The sequence below is a fragment of the Coptis chinensis genome, chromosome 9, assembly GCF_015680905.1.
Source record: "Coptis chinensis isolate HL-2020 chromosome 9, ASM1568090v1, whole genome shotgun sequence".
NCBI classification, from domain to species: domain Eukaryota; kingdom Viridiplantae; phylum Streptophyta; class Magnoliopsida; order Ranunculales; family Ranunculaceae; genus Coptis; species Coptis chinensis.
Window position 1 is genome coordinate 45,989,454 of NC_141464.1, and position 20,412 is coordinate 46,009,865.

Consider the following 20,412-nt stretch of genomic DNA (forward strand, 5'->3'; position numbering starts at 1 on the left):
TATTGTGAAGGCGTAATGAGAGATGGATGACGTTGTCTAAGTGGTACATCTGTAAATATGTAATGACATATACTATTTAGGGATAATGAAATATTTTTGACAAGTGTCTCATAAAGTGAGTTAATACCTTTTCTTTACAAATTAAGAAAGCATCTTCGTGATCTAATTTTTGCACCATGTCGACACCATCAATGTCTTTTTGTGTGTCTGTCTCTATATGTATTTTACAAATTTAAGAAACATATGTTGTTGAGGAATATTGTGATTGAAAGTATTTTCAAGCTTGTCAAAGGTTTTATCTTCCTATTGTATATAGACTTCTTATGTGGTGGACGGACTAGGTCCTTATGGCCTTGTGGGTGTGGGTAGTTGATATTCTATTTGACTAGGTCCTCATTAAACTTTTCTCTATGACATTAATTTTATTTCTTATGTGTTGTTATTGGAATGAGCACTTAATGCTGAGTGTATTTGGACTTGAAAATTGTAGAGGTTGATAATCATTTAGAATAATGTTTCTTTACAGTCCTCTTGTGAGGAGAGCAAGTGCGAATGTTGTAAGTATCATTGCTAAGAAGCTTTTAACCCCATCTTATATTGGGATTTTATATAGAGAACTGTCCATAGTGTTGTTGATGATTTCTTGGTTTCAACATTCAATATATTTCAGGTACAACTTGAAAGATATTATTCTTTAATGGAGGTTCCCTGTTTACCAAGGCACATGGGATGCCCCTTTTCCAATACTCAAGTGTAGACCCAAGGTTCAATCAAGTCTTCAGCTCTACAATGTTTCACGCTACATCCCTAACGATGAATGAAATTTTCATCGGTAAATATAAAGGTTTTGAAAACATGAAAGAGGTAACTGATATTTGTGGGGGAATTGGGACTGCAGTTAGCATGATAATTGCCAAGTATCCTTTGATAAAGGGTATTAACTTTGATTTGCCCCATGTTGTCCATCAAGCACCAACCTATCCTGGTAAGATCACATTTCATTATTTTTTACCTGTATCGTATTTAATCCACTATGAAGAAAATTACTATAGCAATGGTATGATATATCAGTTTTACCAATATGTTCCTGCTTTTAAAAGGAACATATGCATCTGGATGCCAATTGCAGAAAGCATGCCAATTTATCTTTCGGTGTTCTATAGTACTTTTTGGTCTATTAGCGTATTATTTTCAATTTTGTTTCTTTGATTTGTTTGTGCATTTTATATTTTTAAAACTTGAGGGTTATTGATTGTATAAATAATCTTCACTACACTTTCTTTGTAGACCTAGGTTTGTTCCCTTTGAGATATATCAATTGCTGAACATGTTTGCTCATATCAAATTAATTGTACATTTTTCCATTCATAAGCTATATTTTTCATTGTCTGCATAGTGGTCTGGCCACGTGTGGCGGTCCCTAAGGAACCACGTCTACTTTGTCGTAGCTTCGACATGTGTAATTGATTGGTAAAAGCTTGCTTCCATATATGGAAAGTTTCTTTTGAATTTATATGGTGTTTAGGTGGCATATTCATTTTTTATTTTCTCTTTGCTGCTTGATGGGTTGGGTTAAGGATTTTTGGAAAAAGGTATCATCCATCTCAATGTTGAGTTTTCATCACCTCTTTGGGAGTGCATATCATTTTATATTTTTTTATTTATATTTTTCTTTTTATCTTGTTTTTTTTCTAGGGATCTATTTCTTAATGGGAGTCTAAATAGGTTAACGGGAAAATAGGCGTTCCAGATTGGAGAAGAGCAACCTTTAAGGAGCAGTCAATAGTGGAACTAGGGATTGCATCTTTAAACATAAGCTGATGTACAATGTATTTGCACGCGCTGTAGATAAAAGGATGCAATCATGTACATTTTTTTTTTTATTTCTTTTTCTTTTTATTTTTGAAATAATTGAAGCTACGTACAACTCATTCATATTGGCACTTCCACTAAGATTTGTGAAATCTAGCTGTGACTAACAACACTCCGCACTGTGCACTCTTGAAATATATGGTGGAGGGGAGTTGTAGCTATCAAAGCGATCTCCCCCTTTTACCAATTGAGTTTAACTTGAGTGTTTCAGTCCATGATGTATCTTTTGTGCACATTTATATAAAATTACCATTAACTCATTCTTTCATTCTGTGTAGTCTTATGTAGTTATATGTATCCATTAAATACTTATTATTGTTTAGGTATCTAATTAGTATGAACTATTCAAAATTGCACTATAGACTTACGTACATGAATAGTTGAATACATATTTTGACAAGCTTCCAAATCTCAAGATCTTTTGTCTTGCAGGTCCTATATAGTTATGCAATTACACTGTTGCAGCCAAGGATAGATCTCAACCAAGTACCCACTCTTTAAGTATTGCTTATTTTGTAGAATCTTTCGTTATTATATTTTCTCCTTTTCTCATGACAATATTTGCCAACGTTAAGCAGGGGTTTCAATTCAAACTTATAATGAACATAATGGAAGAAATTTGTTTTTGGCAGGTTAAAGAGATTCATGGACATATCAACGGAGTTTTAATCATCTTGCATTTGAACCTGTTTGACCTACTTACATATAAATGTAAGAATACCAACCACTACCTTCTCCGGCTTGCTTCGAATCCTCATTGCTCTTTTTTTTCCTTGAAGTTGAGCATTGTCTTCCAAGGTTTGCATGTAATGCTATGAGCTTTCTGATGAAATTTTAGTTGATCAAACCAGTTAAACCACCAATGATAATCAGGGTGAGCAAAGCATTTGAATTTTGGAGTCATTAGTTATCTATGTCACTTTATGAATTACCTTTTTTTGGAATATGTTTGTGGTCTTTTAATTAAGTTCCCTATTGTTGTATGAGTTTTGTTGAAGCTAATTGTAAGTGAATCAAGTTGTCTCATCCTTCAATATTTTGATGAGGTTGATATTTGTTGTAATTATTACTTTGTCACCTTAGGGAGGAGAGTGATTGTTTGTGATACCTTGACACAAATGTATGAGATGGGGCCAACAAGCTAGGAACTTCTGTTTGGGTTTTCAAGGGGTTCGATTGAGCTATGTATGCTCTTATTAACCACACCCAATTGTATGAGAGAAGTGGTTTAATGTGCAGAGCACGTGCATTTGGCTAGTATATATAGAGAGGGAATGATAGAGCCACAGATACTGTAGCCACATTATAGCAACAGTCTATCCCAGCTCTCCCACTCCATCTGTTTTAATCTGATGGTCACGACGAAAAGTGTAATCTCCAGTTTTCACTTAGAAATAAAAGGAGGGTATTTTCGAAAAGCAAAATTTACCAAAGCCCAAAACCCATTTTCTCCCCAAATCAGTTCGACCTTCTTCTCCCCAAAATTTGGTTCGATCTATTTCTCAAAAACCCTTCTTCACTGAAACGTCGACTCCTCTCTCTCCAAAATTAGACGCCTCATGTAGGTAACTGTCAAACTCCCACCTCTCTCACTCTCACTCTCTCTCTTAATTTCTATGTCTCTCTTAAATCGATATGAAGCCGCACAAAAAATTAATTTATTTCGAATTTGTTGGGTTGATTAAATCGATAGGATTTGTTTGAATTATTTGCAAACGGAGATGAGTTTGGTTGGTTTTTTGTATTTTTTATAATTGTTGCAACTATTTGCCTACGTTTGTTTAGTTGGGTTTTAATATCGACTGTTTGCTTTCAAACCAACGTTGGATTTTGGAAGTTGGATTTGTGAAAACACTATCTAGAGACCTAATGTCAGTTTTTCAACATATAGGATTTTGATTGTAATGTTCCAGTTTTCATAGGACCCATCTGTAGATATTGTTCATCTTCGAACTTTCAGTTATTTAGGCAGAAATTTTGTCAAACCGCTCTGACTGAGGCAGATATTACCTAAAAAGCAAGATAACACAAGGAAACAAGGTCCAGAAAAACTAGTCTTGCAACTGCTTTCCTGATAATGCGCTCCAGTTACTAAAATATTTATTGTTATACTAGTTGGTTATATGTGTTTTTATATTTGTTTCATATGAAAAATGTATGCGTGTTGGCATTTATGCCAACTCAATTTTTTTTTTCAAATTTAACAAGGCATGTTTATAGAAATGCAGGAGCTGTATTGTGTACAATCTGTATGATCACTGCTACTTGAGCTAGTTATATCTGTATTAGCGGTTGCTATTGAACTTGGTTATATAGGGATATGATGTAACTCTAAATCTTTTCCTTGTTATTGCTATGTTCTGCTTTTATTTATCTGCTGGTATGCTGCACATTATACTTTGTAAACAACTTTAAAAGGAAGTCAATGATACAAGTATCAACTCAGAAAGGGCATGAAATTACATCCATTTATTAAACTCTCTTTTGATTTCATATACGCAGGTGGTCCTTGCTGGAAAAGTATAGCTGCAAAGTTTCAAAGCTTCACTTGAAGCCTAGGGGGTTCAAAATTTTCATTGAGGCTTTGGTTAGTTATTGATTCTACTTCCTATTATTCCATCTTATTGGTAGCTGTTTGCATCAAATTTTCCAATATATTCTACCATTCCTGTAGAAGCACCAACTTTTGAAAGATCACAAAAAGAACACAAGGAAACGACCTTCGCAGAATGAAAATTCTGCTTCTTGATCTCTAGCAACTCCGTGTGAGAGTAAACCATCGGGACATGATACTCATTTCGATTAAACAGGTCCTTGTTGATAGCCAAAACATCCAGAAAGTAGCTTCTAGTAAAGGACCTTTACTAAAACGTCGTGAATAATAGCACTAAAGCAGATGAGCAAAAGGTGACTTGTCGACAAAGTGAAAACAACACGGCAAATGACGAAAAACAGGTAATCGCCCTGTTTGTTTAAAGGTTGAAATGGTAGCATTATCAATGTTGTAAAGAGCTTTGTAAAGATCATCAATTTTTTAAGTATTACATGCCTAGTGGCCTTGTATTCATATTCCAAAGTGCTCATTCCCCCTTAATGGTAAGAAATGGCATCCTCTTACAAAACAACAGTATATAAATTATAAAGGAGTTACCTTTGAGGGAATTCCTACCTCCAAATCTTGGTCATTGGGAGATTATACTGCCCACACGGAGACCATTCACACTTTAAGCTTCCATGAGACCATGGAACATTTTGTAGATTAACATTTGGTTGGATTTTATAAGTGTTATGTATTTTCTTGTAGATGGAAGGATGAATGAGATTGAAGGATCAACAATTGTTTTTCCACATAGAAAAGGAAAGAATAAGGGAAGAGGCAGAGAAAAAGGCATGCAAGTTGGATTAGAAAACTTTACAATTACATGACGTAGTGAGTATTTCAACAATAATTTTGATAGATTGGTAACTGTGAAGACAAAAGTTGATCCCGATGACTTCTTTAGAAATGAACAAAGCATTCAACCTCTTCCATCTTTGGTAGAAGCAAAGAAGTGAATTTGGAATTGTAGTTAGCTTTTCACATTTCAATGAGAATTATCTGTCCTCTATTTTTTTGAGCCAACTCTCCGTAGTATGTAAAAGTGCTTTGTATTGTATTGTATTGTTGAAATCTAATGAAAAGTTATCTGTTTTTCGAAGCAACTATATGTAGTCTGTACTATGTACAAGCTCATTTTGGGCCAAATAACTCTCTAATCTAATCTAACTGTAAAATTTTAAAATTGTAATAATGTAAACATCAAGCTATATTGTTCATATTTGTTTCCTAGCTCCGCAAAATGGGATTTTTCAAGTGCGCTGAGGTAGACTTCAGAGTTCTGATTTCAGCCCGAGCATCGTTCAATGACCGACCGTCTCGTACTTGGAGCGAAGACGATCGAGTTTCAAACCCTTGGAGTTCAAGTTTTAGCTGATTGTTAAGGTGGAAATTAACAAGCTAGCTCCAAGTTTAATACCAACTCGAGTCCAATGAGTATGCGACGGGCATATTCGCAAGGAGCGAGCCCAATAGAAGAAGAAATCGATCTCTTCGGATCTGTTTTTGAATATTTTAGAATCATAGCAGTTAATATATCAAATGACCGGACCAATGAAACTAAGAGTGCGCGGTCCTAGGATGTCATTTGAGGACACCGCCAAAAGCAATAATACACAAGACTTTCGAACACCACGGCCCGGTGAGGCTTATGCTTCTATCTTGAAGAATGATTGGGCGTGTTCTGCGTTGTCTTATTTATCTTTAAAACTTGCTACTTGAGATTGCTTTCTTGTTTTGTCTCGATCTCTTGTGGATTTATTGGTACTCCAGCCATTTCTCCCCTTTTGATCTATTTGTCATTCAGTTTGGACTTGGTTCTATTTACCCCGTTGCCCCATAGTTTTGTTGTGGTTACAATGTAAAGGAAGCCACCGCAAACTATCAAAACCAAAAATATAATAAGAAGAAGAATTATTAAAGCATCAAATCCAGCAGATCTAACACACCTCGTAGAAATTTTGAACTGCAACTTATGTTCAATTGCCCGCTTCATCTCGGGAATGTCCACTAACACCATGAGTACTTGAACTAATGTTGTTCTTCCACTCAAACAATCAGAGAGGTATTAGCCACGCACTTACACTAAAACAATCAGAAGAGGTATTGAACATTTGGCATATAACGTGCTTGTAAGTTTATACTACTACTTGATTGCTAAGGAGTGATTCTATTTGAACTTGCAACTTTAAACATGCTAATTCTAAATCTCACTAACTACGTCCAATCTCACTGACTAAGTCCAACCCCATTTCAAGAGTTTAAACCAGTCTAAACTACTCTGAAGTCCAACCCCATTTCAAGGGATGTTGCATTGTTCTCTGTATACTCGTCACCATAATCATCGAGTGTGGGACCAAAAATTACATAGTGTAGACTATTGAATGCTTCAATCTCTGTCCCTTTTCTTTAACTTTTTGCAAGTTAACACTACATAATCATATCCTTGAAATCGTCACAAAGAATATTAAGTGAACAATGTTTTTGTAAAAAAATTTCATCTTCTTTCGTTATTGAGATCTGAGTGTACTTGAGGAAAGAAGGATACCAAGAGACGTTAAAAGCAGTATGTTGTTGTTAGAAATATTTCATTTCATAGCGCTAAGCCAAGTAAAGTTTAACATTATAAGTTTAACCTTAATTTTAATTGCTATCTTTTTCTTATGGCTAGGGTATGCCCGTGCCTACGGCCCACGAGACCTCGAGCCTGCGGTGCTACCCCGAAAAATGAACAATCAATGTTCATATATGTTTTGGGTATGAACAATCAATGTTCATGTCTGTTTTGGGTATGAACATTTATTGTTCATATATGTTTTGGGTATGAACAATCAATGTTCATATTTGTTTTGGGTATGAACATTTATTGTTCATACATGTTTTGGGTATCAACAATTAATGTTCATATTTGTGCACAATATTAAGGCCAATACAGTGTTTTAATTAGTTGATTGAATGTAGTTACATCCTCTAAATTCTAAAATATATTATTGTTTTAATTGGGTATGAACAATCAATGTTCATATTTGTTTTGGGTATGAACATTTATTGTTCATATATGTTTTGGGTATAAACAATCAATGTTCATGTCTGTTTTGGGTATGAACATTTATTGTTCATATATGTTTTGGGTATGAACAATCAATGTTCATATCTGTTTTGGGTGTGAACATTTATTGTTCATATCTGTTTTGTTCATACCTATTGTTCATAGCTAATATTCATAATTTGGGGTATGAAGCAGTTATTGTTCATATCTATTTTGGGTTCATGTTTTTATAGCCACAATCAATGTTCATAGCTGCCCGTACCCATTACGCCCACGAGACCTCGGGCGCTGGGGCTTATCCCGACAACTCGTCGCACTTTCGGTGCAAGGCTTACGCGCGTGCTTTTCGGCGAAACAACTCGGACGCGCTTCTTCCGGTAAAAACTATATACTTATGCCCATGCCTCCCGACACGGATAAACGCTTCGACGCTTTGGCTTTGGCAATAATTTTAACCACGAGAAAAAGGATTGTGTGGGCAATGTTGATGAGAACCTCCCACTATTTATGACTTTACACAATTTTGGATCTGTCATAAGGCTACAAAGGCAGTTTACATGCATTAAATTTGGTAGTCACTTGGGCGTAACCTCCTACTATAGCATTCATCTAAATGGACTTAAAAATAGAACACCACCAATTCAACCAAATGGATTGAGAACAATATGAGAAACAGATAAATTAAAAGATTTCCACCAAAGTGGGGTTTCAATGAGGACATGCATCAAAACAATTCCAAAAACGTGGGGTAACATTGTAAGACCACCCACAAAAGTATGTCAAGTACAAAAATAAAATAGCAAGAGTACGAGAGAACATCATAAGTCCTCCACAAACCCCATAAGAAGATCTTAATCTCAGTTCCCAATGTCATCCTCCTTGTAAATCGCAGGCCTTGAGGAAACTTTATTGAAGAAGAATGTAATTGTCTGTTTTAACGTTGTTAAATAGAGTGAAATGAATATATACTTAAAAAAAGAAGATGAAAAAAAAACGAAGTGAAACAATGGCCTATCTTATTCACCTTTCCTCATTGAAATCTAATTCTTGTGGGTCCAAATGTGTAGTAACGCTTTCTGATAGAGACGAATGGAAGACACAAATATGTGAAAAAAGCCTCTAAAAATATTCCTTGCGCTCCTGCGAGAGGAATTACAAATTATAGAGTAAACAATTACAATAGAAAAGCAATCATATGTACATGAAATGAGAACCTAAACACAGTCCAAAGTCATTGATTCTTACGATAGAGGATGAGGGACGACTAAACGTCAAAAGGTTCAAAGACACATCTTGACGCCTATCCAGCCGTCATTGATTCTTACGATAGAGGATGAGGGACTAAACGTCAGAATGCATTTAAACATTTCATTGAACTTAGTATGGCCTAAGTCATGCTCACTATGTATGATGGTTCTCATTCTCACTCCCCAATTACCACCCAAGTCCCTAGGATGCTCTAAAGACTCCTCATAAGCAATCATGCTAATCCACCGTTCATGAACAATTTGAAACAATATAACTTAGGTGTGATGCCTTTGTCATACTGAGCTTAGCAATTTAGCACAAAGCAATTGTGGATGTTAACGCAGTGAATTCTTGAATCATACACGTGACGAAGGACCAAGGCGTATTTCAGTAATGTGAAAAATGACAAACCTTATGGTTGGCGTCGAATGTGTAGACTCCACAGAAGCAACCCTGTGGAAATTAAAAATTCAAGCTTGTGGGGGTAAAGGAACACTAAAATGATAAAATAGTTTTCATAGACAAAAATTCGAATCAGAGTACCGACCGAAATCAGATATTTCATCAAAAGAAAACCAGTAAAAATGACTACCCCTTACTGGGGTTTTTATTTAAAAATCGAAAGCTTGGGGAACATCAAAAGCTTCTTACCTGATGAGCAGGAATAGAGAGAGAGAAAATGAAGAGCGAGAGCAACTAAAAGCTATTAAGAGAAAGATAAGAGAGACGATCGGGAGAGGTGGAACAAAATACCTGAGATAAATCCAATGAGGGCAGATGTTGATGTGTAAAAGCAAAGACACGGTCCGGTATGAGTTAGATTGTCCACGTCACAAGCCGAGAAAACAGGGTTAGAGCAGTAGGATAGGGGCTTTCACACTAAGTATATAACTCAACTCTAAGTATTATACCTGAGCAAGAAAGACTGTTAGACCTTCCTTTAGGCTGAGTTGGAACCAATCGCGACACGTTACTCTGAAATAAGTTGTAAGTTAACTCTTAATCATACATCCAAGTATCCAACATAGCATATACAGAAGAAGAATAAGAAAAATAATAAGAATGAGAAAAAAATAATATGACAATATAATAATAAAGACTAAAACTTGGCGTATAATGAGAATGAAATCTCTCTTAATGCCTTGAAACCTAGTAGTGGAGGGCCGGGAGGGGGGTGTTCACTTTGGCCTAAACAAAATATTGATATTATTAGTACAGCTTTTAACGTAATAATATGCAGATGAATACTATTAAGTAAAATGCATTACACGTGAAATTTTTAATTGCAAATATAAAATAGGGCAGTAAAGATAACATGTATTAATGCTTAATAAGAATAATTTCAAGTATCTTTGTGTGAAATGAAGGAAATGTGCCAACCTACAAATCCAATTGTGGAAATCTTGCAAAATATCAAAATATATGAAAGTCTGAATGTAATTTCATGACAAACCGACTTTACGAATCTTACCATCATATTATGAAACATAAAAATCCTACCTCATGACCAATTACTTCGAGAATGTCAGTATAATCTGCATCAGATGCAGTTTCTGGCGATGCCAAGACATATTTCGAATGGAATATTTAGTGACCAAGTAGAAGATTGAGACAGGTAAGATAAATGGCAAACACTTTTTTTATTGAAGAACTAATGCACATTCAGACTCTTGTTTTCCATGGCTCCCCGGCAAGGAAAAAAAATATATCATTCGTAGTGGAAGCAAAAATCATGTTAACGGCCATTATGATCGTGCCAAGGGAATTTCAGCCAGAAAACAAATGCATTATACAATCTGTATGCTGGAACAACAACACCATTCACAAGAAAACAACAACTTACATGTCATAATCTGGAGCAACAACAATATTAAAGATATCCGGTCATACTCAAGACCAAAACACTGTCCAATGGTGAAATGTAGCACAACAAGCTTTAAAAATGTTTTGAAAAGTATTTACGAGAAAATAGATAAAAGTAATCGACATCTTCATCCCATCTCATATTTGCTTTGAGTGAATACATGGCATGACCTGTTGTTGGCAGATCTTGTGCGGTGTCCGGATCCTCAGGAAACCTTCCGACTGAGTGAGTGACAAATGTTTCATCGTGCTTTCCGGCTTTCCAAAGAACTAATGCAAACGCACAAGTAGCAAGGTTTCTTGAATGGGTCCTCCCAGAGAGAACATAATGTCTACCACCTTTCAACGAAATGAGACAACAATTAAAGTGAAAAAACTAACATGAAGATGATTTAGTTCAAGTTTCGGTCCAGATTCCAGAATAAGTTAAAAATACCTCAAGTTCTCCTTCCCATCTGATAACAGAACTGTATACAGATTTTTATCAGCTTCAATTCGACAACTATATGCTGCCATGATATCAGGGCGATCCTAACAAGACAAATTGCATACCTTGATATATTTGGAATAGATCAACAATGCTAGCAATCGGAACCAATGATAGAAGAAACCTGATAAAACGTGATTTTCTGGAAACTCTCTGCTTCATATTCCGAATAAAAGTTCCCAGAGGACGAGCCCCTGTGACAAAACAAAACATGCACACTCATAGTGAAACAGGTACACTGTATGAGCATATCAAAATTAGAAATTCTTGCTTTACCTCGAAAGATGTGTTTTCAGTAACAATTTCCAAAGTGAATTTTCCACCTGGTGGTGCTAGCAGCGTCAAATGATGTAGATCCAAGTGAATACAATTTTTCTGCAAAAATAGACAAACATATTCAACTAACACTGTGCTACTATAACATCCTCTGACGTCCTACCTCAAGTTCCTCCCCGTTAACTTTGATTGATACAAGCTTCAAGCTTGTGGGGGTCAAGGAACACTAAACTTATAAAATAGTTTTCATAGACAAAAATTCGAATCAGAGTACCGACCGAAATATCAAAAGAAACCCATTAAAAATGACTACCCCTTACTGGGTTTTTTATTTAAAAATCGAAAGCTTACCTGATGAGCAGGAATAGAGAGAGAAAGTGAAGAGGTGAGAGCAACTAAAAACTATTAAGAGAAAGATAAGAGAGAGACGATCGGGAGAGGTAGAACAAAATACCTGAGATAAATCCAATGAGGTTGGATGTTGCTGTGTAAAGCAGCATACGGGCCTTTATCACTTAGATTTTCCATGTCATAAGCTGAGAGAACAGATTTGGAGCGTAGGATGGGGGCCTGCGGGCCCTACACTGCTCTGTATTGTTCATATTTGTTTTGGATTCATGTTTTTTTTTTGGTATGAACACGGATTGTTCATACTTAAATATGAACAATCAATGTTCATATCTGTTTTGGGTGTGAACATTTATTGTTCATATCTGTTTTGTTCATACCTATTGTTCATAGCTAATGTTCATAATTTGGGATATGCACAGTTATTGTTCATATCTGTTTTGGGTTCATGTTTTCATAGCTACAATTAATGTTCATAGCTGATGTTCAGCATGGGTAGGTATGAACAATCAATGTTCATAGCTGATGTTCAGCATGGGTAGGTATAAGCAATAGGTGTGAACAATCAATGTTCATACCTATTGCTTATCACAGAACTCTGTTGCTTATCATCTTTCAATCTCTTTTGAGGAATAGCTTCAATCTAGCTCACAAAATAGAACAAAATAAGCCCACTACTCAAAACAGAAAAAGAAAAACAATGGCCTGTATATTTTTTCCTTTCTTATCTCATCTTTAGTTTTACCAATGGAAGAAGAGTTTCTCCTGAGGAAATCTTTTCTCTTGGAAAAAACAGTTCTGTTGGGAGTTGAAGTGAAGGTTTTTTTACAAGTGGGCAAGTTGAAAGTGAACAAAGAAGAAGAATGAGAGGGCGTAGTTTCTTTGCATTTGAACAAGGAGAATGAGAAATTGGCGCCTGCCATTGCCATTTCAAGAGTGAAAAAAGAGTCGAGTGTGAAGAAGAAACGAGTAAGTACCTTATCTTGTGTGTTCGTAAAAGTTTGGAGAAGTTGGGTTTTATTTGGTGGGCTGACCCGAGCCCAATTGATATTTAGAATCCCATTTAAATGTCATTTCGAAACCGGCCTATTATACTGTTTTCTCATCATAACCTTCTGATATATGTTGACCACGTCCGACGGGCGTCCATGGTCAGGACGCGGGTCAATACACAGTCAGAACGTGGTCAACATGGTCAGGGACGGGATTTTGACCTAAAAAAATAAAAAATAAATCAAAATAATATTAAAAAACTCAATTTTTTCATTTTTTTTGTTTTGTTAAGACTTATAACATGTTTTTAAAGTTTGATTAGGAAATATTAAACTTAATTTTGTGGCTATTTATCTTTAATAGTTTTGAATTTATGAATGTTGATACATTTAATTAAGTTTTTAATGTTTAATTTATATAAAATAAAATTATAAATATTAATTAATTTATGCGTCCTATTTTTTTTAGATATAACCGAGTCACCGCCTCAGTGTCTGCGTCCGCGTCCGCGTCCGTGTCCGTGCAACATAGTTCATAGCTAATATTCATAATTTGGAGTATGAACAGTTATTGTTCATATCTGTTTTAATAAGCAGCTGATGAAGAACAACTATATATAGTTGATTGAGAAGCTATATATGTGATAAAATATATGAAGAAATGGTCAGACGGTACCCTATGCTTTCCAACGACAAATATTCCTTATGGACTTATTAGCGAGTAAAGTGTGTAGGAAAAACGGCTTTGGACTGTGCTTTTAAACAGACTTAAAGATTACAAGAACTTGAAGGAGAAAAGACAATGGAATTAGAAAGACTGAAATGAAGTGCACGTCATGGTCAAGTGAAACGTATCAGGGATGGTTAAAGAAGTTAAATGGACTTGTATACAAAAGGGTATGCCCGTGCCTACGGCCCACAAGACATCGACGCGGCGCGTCGCTATCCCGAAAAATGAACAATCAATGTTTATATATGTTTTGGGCATGAACATTTATTGTTCATATATGTTTTGGGTATGAACAATCAATGTTCATGTCTGTTTTGGGTATGAACAATCAATGTTCATATTTGTTTTAGGTTCATGTTTTTTTTGGGTATGAACACGGATTGTTCATACCTAAAGAAAGTATGAACAATCAATGTTCATATCTGTTTTGGGTACGAACATTTATTGTTCATATCTGTTTTGCTTCGACACACACTCACTCACTTTGCAAAAACTTTCCGCGCCAAAAAAAAATAACTTTCGACCCGCCGACGCGAAACAATATATTTATGCCCTTGCCCCGTGCGGATAAACAACTCACACTATTGACGATATAACATGGATATAACACCTTCAGAATAAAATAATATTAATTATCCGGTTACAGAGTATGGAATAACTAAAGCAATAATATCTACAAAGAGCAAAGGAAGACCCGGCATTTTACAGAAATTGAGGAACCGATTACTCAACCAAAGGATAGTTATCTAGTTCCTGCAACAAGAATAAATAAACAAAACAAAATGACACGGGATTCCAATGTGGCTACTTTTTATGTTTACCGGCCAGCCTTTGGCTGCAGATTTAATAAAGGGAAGTGGGTTTCATGGCTGCCATTGGGTTGAGTGCTTTACATATCTTAAGAACAGCCCAAGCAGTCCAAAAAGCATGCCCCCCGCAAGCATCAAGTCCTTCATGTGTAGCCTCGTGCTTCTCTCCATGCCTACAACAGAATAACATAATGAGATGCATACTTGTGAGGCTAACTTAAAAAGTTGTATATCCTAGTAGCTTTCAATTGTCTTTTTAGTTGATTAAGTAATGGTATTTGTATGACCAAGTCATACATAAAGAAACACAACCACAAAGGTCTTGGTACGTACAAAAAGGCAGACACTTGGGCATTCATGAAAAGTTTGTAGCCGACCACAATAAATTTCAGCTAAGCATAGCCAACCAACTAAACATGCTTTTAGGGTGGAATGACCCATGCACAAAGCGAACCTACGTTGTTTATCTTCTAAATTGTATATATTGCCTGCTACCCAAACTAACCATAGTATTTCATAAATACTTCACAATAAATTCCTTTTGTAAAACAGACATCAAATTCATTATTCGTACTCTTTAGGATTGTATATCCTGAGCTTCTATGTTCCACGGGATATGATGGTTGATGCAGAGTCACCATCAGACTTCAGATACATACTGCATAATGATATCTAGTACACCCTCACGGGGTTATCTAATAGATAAGCCTTACAACAATATCATGCAGAAGTTCAGTAATTACAAAAGTATATATATGTATATAAAACAATCTATAATAACAGTAGTGATAGTAATTGTAATACATAAAGTTTTAAAAGGAACGTCAATGTAGTGAAGTGAAACCTACTTGTGAGAAACCAGCCCAGTTGTCACAACTGATGTTATCGACATGACATTATTTTCAGCTACTTCAACATCATTAAAAACCTTTCCTGCTCACTCAGATAACAAGCAACCTTTATAAGAGGACTTAAACATAGCATTCATCTAAATGGGACTTAAACATAGAACACCACCAATTCAACCAAATGGAATAAGAACAATATGATAAACAGATAAATTAAAAGACTTCCACCAAAGTGAGGTTTCAATGAGGACATGCATCAAAACAGTTCAAAAAACGTGGGGTAACATTGTAAGAGCATCCACAAAAGTATGTCAAGTACAAAAACATAAAATAGCATGAGTATAGAGAACATCATAAGTCCTCCATAAACCCCATAAGAAGATCTTAATCTAAGTTCCCAATGTCAGCGTCCTCGTAAATCCCAAGCGTTGAAATGAATTAAGAATTAAGGGTATACAAAGTTTAAAGCAAGACAACGGTAGAATAAAATGTTGGACAATATTAAAAGCGAAAGTTCAATTAAATTCTTACCCGAACGCCAAACGACAGTAGAAGAGACGAAGGAATGTTATCCGTTGGGCGCCGAACAATTATGAAAGATAAAATAAATAAATAATAGATGTAATTGCACTGCAACAAAACAATGTTGTACAGATAGTAAGCCATGAGGTGACTAAAGTAACTTAATACATAAGAAGGAAAAAAGAATTAATAATAAAGTGAGTGCAAATAGATCGACTTGACAAATGTAAACAATAACCATGAAAATAAAATAAAACTAATAATAAGGAAAAGAAACTACGTATGCATTGACCTGACAAATGCTTAAAGCAAGACTTTAGGGTATACGACATTTGTAGTAAGCTTCTCAGTGTTTGGAGGTAGAAGAATACTTATGCGGGCTGCGGAAGTGCACCTGGATAATGCCACATATAACTGGACATGACTGAAAACTTCAGTTCGAAGATCGATTCCCACAAACTTCACGGATTGTCCTTGTGATTTATTTATAGTCATGGAATAAGCCAAACGGATAGGAAATTGTCTTCTTGTCATATTGAAAGGAAAATCTGAAGAGGATGGTGACAAAGAGATCCTTGGAATAAATACACGGTTACCTGATTTTTCACCTGTAAGAATTCTGGCCCAGATAACGTGTGGTTGACATTGCAAGACCATCAAGCGAGTCCCGTTGCATAACCCATCTCTGGGGGCAATATTGCGCAGCAACATTATTGGACAACCCTCTTTTAGATTGAGTCGAAATGGTGGCAGACCCGTGGGATCAAGTGAGTTTAGGTACTCATTTGGATACTGATTAATATTTCTAGGATTGTTTGCATCTGCCTCATCCAACTTGTCGTGACGACCCGAGAAAAGTCCTAGTTTCTCCACGGGAACATAATAAAAGGCTGCTGCATTAATGGCATTGACATCATCATTCCTCGCAGAAAGAATTGTCCGTTCAGTTAAATAGTCAGGGGTGACAGTGGAAGTTTCATCCAAATTAGGATATGTAGCAGAAATCAAGTCCTGAAGATGTGTGCAATGATGGATCGTTGAGGGTAGCTCAATAACTGCTCCAGGATCATTTCCAACCTGATGACATAAAATGTGAAATAGAATATTATGAGAATTCTAATAGAGGAATATTATAAATTAGGACAGGAATGTTGGTACCTTTGTTAAGAACTCTGCAAATAGCAAATTCTCATAAGTGACACGCTCTAATCGCATGTTCTGTACCAGGGTGAGAACATTGACGTGATTCCAAAGAAAAGAGCATCGCAAGGAAGCACGGACAATTTGCTCTCGGGACCCTCTGGGTATAACTGGTAGGCATTGGCGGAAGTCACCACCAAGAACAACAGCGATTCCCCCGAATGGGTTGTCATTGTTTCGAATATCACGGAAGTGTCGCGATCAACGACTTCCAAACAGAACTTGTTTTGCATCGGGACCTCATCCCATATGATTAGGTTAGCTTGTGCGAATAAATCAGCTTGTGGTGAACGCCATCGAACCCACATGAGTTATCCATAATATCTAATGGGATGCAAAAGGTTGAGTAAGCAGTCCGACCACCTGCCAATAGTAAAGAAGCTATTCCGGATGAAGCCACCATAATAGCAATGTGTCCTTGAGTACGACACGTAGCAGCAATGGTGTTGTAAACAAAAGTTTTTCCTGTGCCGGCTGCCCCATTCAAGAAAAATAGTCGTCCGCTGTTATGAGCTACTGAATCTGTCACTTCACTATATGCAAAGTGTTGCTCAGCATTTAAGTGGATGGCATTGGCATGTGCCTCTTCATTGTGTGGGTCAAATTGAAATTGCCTTTTCTCCCATATAAGTCTGTTCCCAACAACCAAGCTCCAATTTCTAATTGGGAGCGGCATTATAGGAAAATGAGCAAGAGTTTTACCACCTAACTCGTAGAGAATATCATTTAGAAGAAATAACCCATAATCTTGTACGTGGGCATCTGTTGGATGAGGAATGAAGAACATGGTTTGAAGCTTGTATGGGAGGTCATCACAAATGCTTTCGCAAAATTCATTCCATAAGGCTTCAGGTTGCACCAGATTGCACTCCGCGAGAATAGTACAGAAAAGTCGATGAAGTTGATACCCAGTTTGCATGATTGCAGCCTCTTGTAAACATTGCACCCATTCGCTGTCGTCTTCAAGAAGTCCACGCATAACACATGCTTCTTTGAAAGTACGAAGCGGAGGACCATTTCCAATTCTCTTTAGATCATCAAAGGACTGCGGACCTTTTACAACAGTTAGAAGTAACCGCAAATAAAACCGCTCACCAGAGTTAGGACTTGCAAAGTACATTACGCCAATAGCGAGTGCTTGAGTCCTTTTGTCCATCTATGCCACCTTTTACTCCAAACATAATGTTCTGGAAATTCTTGATATGTAAGCCCCTCGTGCATCGGGATCCGAAGCACACATTTCGAAAAATGCAGTTAGAGTTGACTTTTTGTTGCCGAGCCCCTTAAGAGAATAACATCCGTTGATTCATTAGGATTGTAAACTACTCGGTGCATTCAGGGAGATGAAGTGCTAATCTCACAACAGCCGGCTTCTCTTGGTGAAGAGAAAACCCGAACAACCTCCAAACCGCTTCAGGTGGCCCGATATATCGTGCATCTAAATATTGTTGTATCTCATCCAAGTCATTGAACACCACTGTTGTCCTATCATGTCCTTTGAATATGTACTTGTGAATGTATTTGACACAATGTATCCCGGCACAAACTTCGACATTAATATGGCAATCGAACATCTTAGAAAGATAAGGATTGTATGGAACAACATCCCTATTATCAACTTCATGCCCTCTAACATTATATTTCTTGCGATTGTGTCACGACGGCGGTAGATAGGATATCCGGTCTTATCCATGGTCGTAACATTTTCGAAAAGCAGGGGATCCGACTTTTTGCAACGCCTATTTACCATACATGGACAACTTGGATTTTTTTTAAGCCACATGGACCATGAACCATACATTTGATAACGGTCGCGAAACAATTCAGGTTCAAGATCCGGATCGGAAATTCAAAGACAAACAATGTGGTCAACCCCCGAAAGCAGCAATAATTAATTTTGTCTTGATGTCGAAGATATATAAGAGCGTGCATATGTGGTAGACCACGTTTCTGAAATTCAATTGTGTAAACATGTGCAACAGCAATACCAAGCACACCCTTGTCTCTGATCTCTCTCATTAAAGCTCTTCGCTTTAGTTCAAACACACGGGCTACCACTTCCGGTCGATCAGTAGCAGTTTCGTTCTTCTGCAAGGCCTTCATAACTTCCTCCCAATGTGGGTTCGCAGTCATGGTGAGGAATATATCTGGATGGTTGTTGAACCGAGTTATAGCCATTGAGTCCTGGAAAATCTCAAACATATGCCTTGGACTGCCGACGTATGATGCTGGTAGAACTACGCGCCTTCCAACTTCATCTGGATTTAAGATTTCTGCTGGGACATCAGTGAGATTTTGATATAATTCAGCACGAAGTACATCTTGCCTAAATCTGTAGTACCGTAATCTGTTCTGTTCAGTGGCAGCCCATGCATCAACTAAGAATTCCTGAAATAGTTTTTTCCCTCGCAGAATAGAAGAATATTCGTTGGGGCGCTGAAATAGGAGGTAAGAATAGAAGTCCATCTGTGTGAGGCGGTCAGCAGTGGTGGTTGAAGTTGAAGTTGGGGTCGAGCAACCGGATCCGATGACCACCCAAGCTCTCCACGAGGAAACATTAACACATAGTGCAAAGGTAAATATGCTGGATGACATTCACTGATATGAACAAATTCATTTCCCCCTTTAAGATAAATCACAATGTCTCGCGATAATTGTCCGCTCCTTCGCCATCTCCGGGTAAAATAACGACAATTTCATCACCGATGGCAAGTTGTGGCGGCGTCGTCGATGGCCGCGACTGTGAATGTAAATAAGCATGGATGTTGAGATTTTCATCATTCTCTCACCGAAAGCTGATCTAAGAACCTCATATGCATGGAGGAAAGTGTCGAGAAACGGTTATATTGGAGCATAGGTTTCGTGCAGGATCCTAAGAACATCTACATCCAGATTAGGATTTGAAGGCTGCCGAATATCAATGCTTTGACTTGGATCATAAATATAGAGTTGAGAGTATGTTGCCTGTCTGCCTGGATCGGGAATAAGAGCTCCTGTTCGGTGCCGTAGTTCTCCATGTATAGTGAAAGGTCGTGGACCTCGACCAACAAAGACATGTTCATCAGCACCTAGACTTGTAAATGCAAACGCCTGATTGTATTGTCTTCTGTACTTTCGAAAAGACTTTGACTTGCGATCATCTCCCTCGTACAAAGTTTTAAGGGCAGCAGGCAATGTCTGCAATGGAGGCATTTTTATTTTTCCTTGCAAACAGCAAGTCCCAAACCGAGGATTTGCTAGCGACGATCTACTCAACCGTTCGTCTTTCCAATGAAGTGCATGGCAGAAAGGACACTGAACATTCATTTCCCCTAAGGAGTGACGTCCTTGTTCAATTGGACGGTTAAGAACATTAGAAGGAAGTACATCATCTTCATCGTCTGTCATGTCATCATTTCCATCATCTTGTTGTTGTCTACATAATAGCGATTGTGTCAGCAAAGTAGACGAAAATGCAAATAATGACAAATTTTTCGATAAGAACAGGCGTATACCCTGCATTTTGGTGATGCAATGTTGAAGCACCATTTGATGTTGTTGGATGTGGTATCCTATGAAGTCATGATGAGGTT

General features: G+C 37.0%; 3 protein-coding genes and 2 long non-coding RNA genes across 6 annotated transcripts; all 5 read right to left on the reverse strand.

Moving 5' to 3' along the window:
* Nucleotides 1-8,341: 8,341 nt before the first annotated feature.
* LOC147476276 (uncharacterized) lies at nt 8,342-9,796 on the reverse strand. 2 transcript variants are annotated; one of them, XR_015207174.1, is made up of 4 exons: nt 9,677-9,796; nt 9,177-9,218; nt 8,542-8,657; nt 8,342-8,446 (listed from the first exon to the last, which is right to left on the reverse strand). It is a non-coding gene; the product is annotated as an uncharacterized LOC147476276 (long non-coding RNA). The 2 variants fall into 2 exon arrangements; XR_015207173.1 differs by lacking the exon at nt 9,677-9,796 and adding an exon at nt 9,519-9,652.
* Nucleotides 9,797-10,952: 1,156 nt separating this feature from the next.
* LOC147476277 (uncharacterized) lies at nt 10,953-11,976 on the reverse strand. Its single transcript, XR_015209647.1, has 4 exons — nt 11,846-11,976; nt 11,392-11,490; nt 11,240-11,309; nt 10,953-11,159 (listed from the first exon to the last, which is right to left on the reverse strand). It is a non-coding gene; the product is annotated as an uncharacterized LOC147476277 (long non-coding RNA).
* A 3,967-nt stretch (nt 11,977-15,943) lies between these two features.
* Nucleotides 15,944-16,855, reverse strand: LOC147476278 (uncharacterized). The gene is made up of 2 exons (XM_086585681.1): nt 16,799-16,855; nt 15,944-16,717 (listed from the first exon to the last, which is right to left on the reverse strand). Exons 1-2 carry the CDS (start codon nt 16,853-16,855, stop codon nt 15,944-15,946), a joined length of 831 nt encoding a protein of 276 aa, XP_086441807.1.
* Nucleotides 16,856-17,093: 238 nt separating this feature from the next.
* LOC147476279 (uncharacterized) lies at nt 17,094-17,996 on the reverse strand. Its single transcript, XM_086585682.1, has one exon. The coding sequence runs from the start codon at nt 17,994-17,996 to the stop codon at nt 17,094-17,096; it is 903 nt and encodes a 300-aa protein (XP_086441808.1).
* Nucleotides 17,997-18,162: 166 nt separating this feature from the next.
* Nucleotides 18,163-19,306, reverse strand: LOC147476280 (uncharacterized). Its single transcript, XM_086585683.1, has 2 exons — nt 18,784-19,306; nt 18,163-18,386 (listed from the first exon to the last, which is right to left on the reverse strand). The coding sequence occupies exons 1-2, from the start codon at nt 19,304-19,306 to the stop codon at nt 18,163-18,165; spliced, it is 747 nt and encodes a 248-aa protein (XP_086441809.1).
* Nucleotides 19,307-20,412: the final 1,106 nt, after the last annotated feature.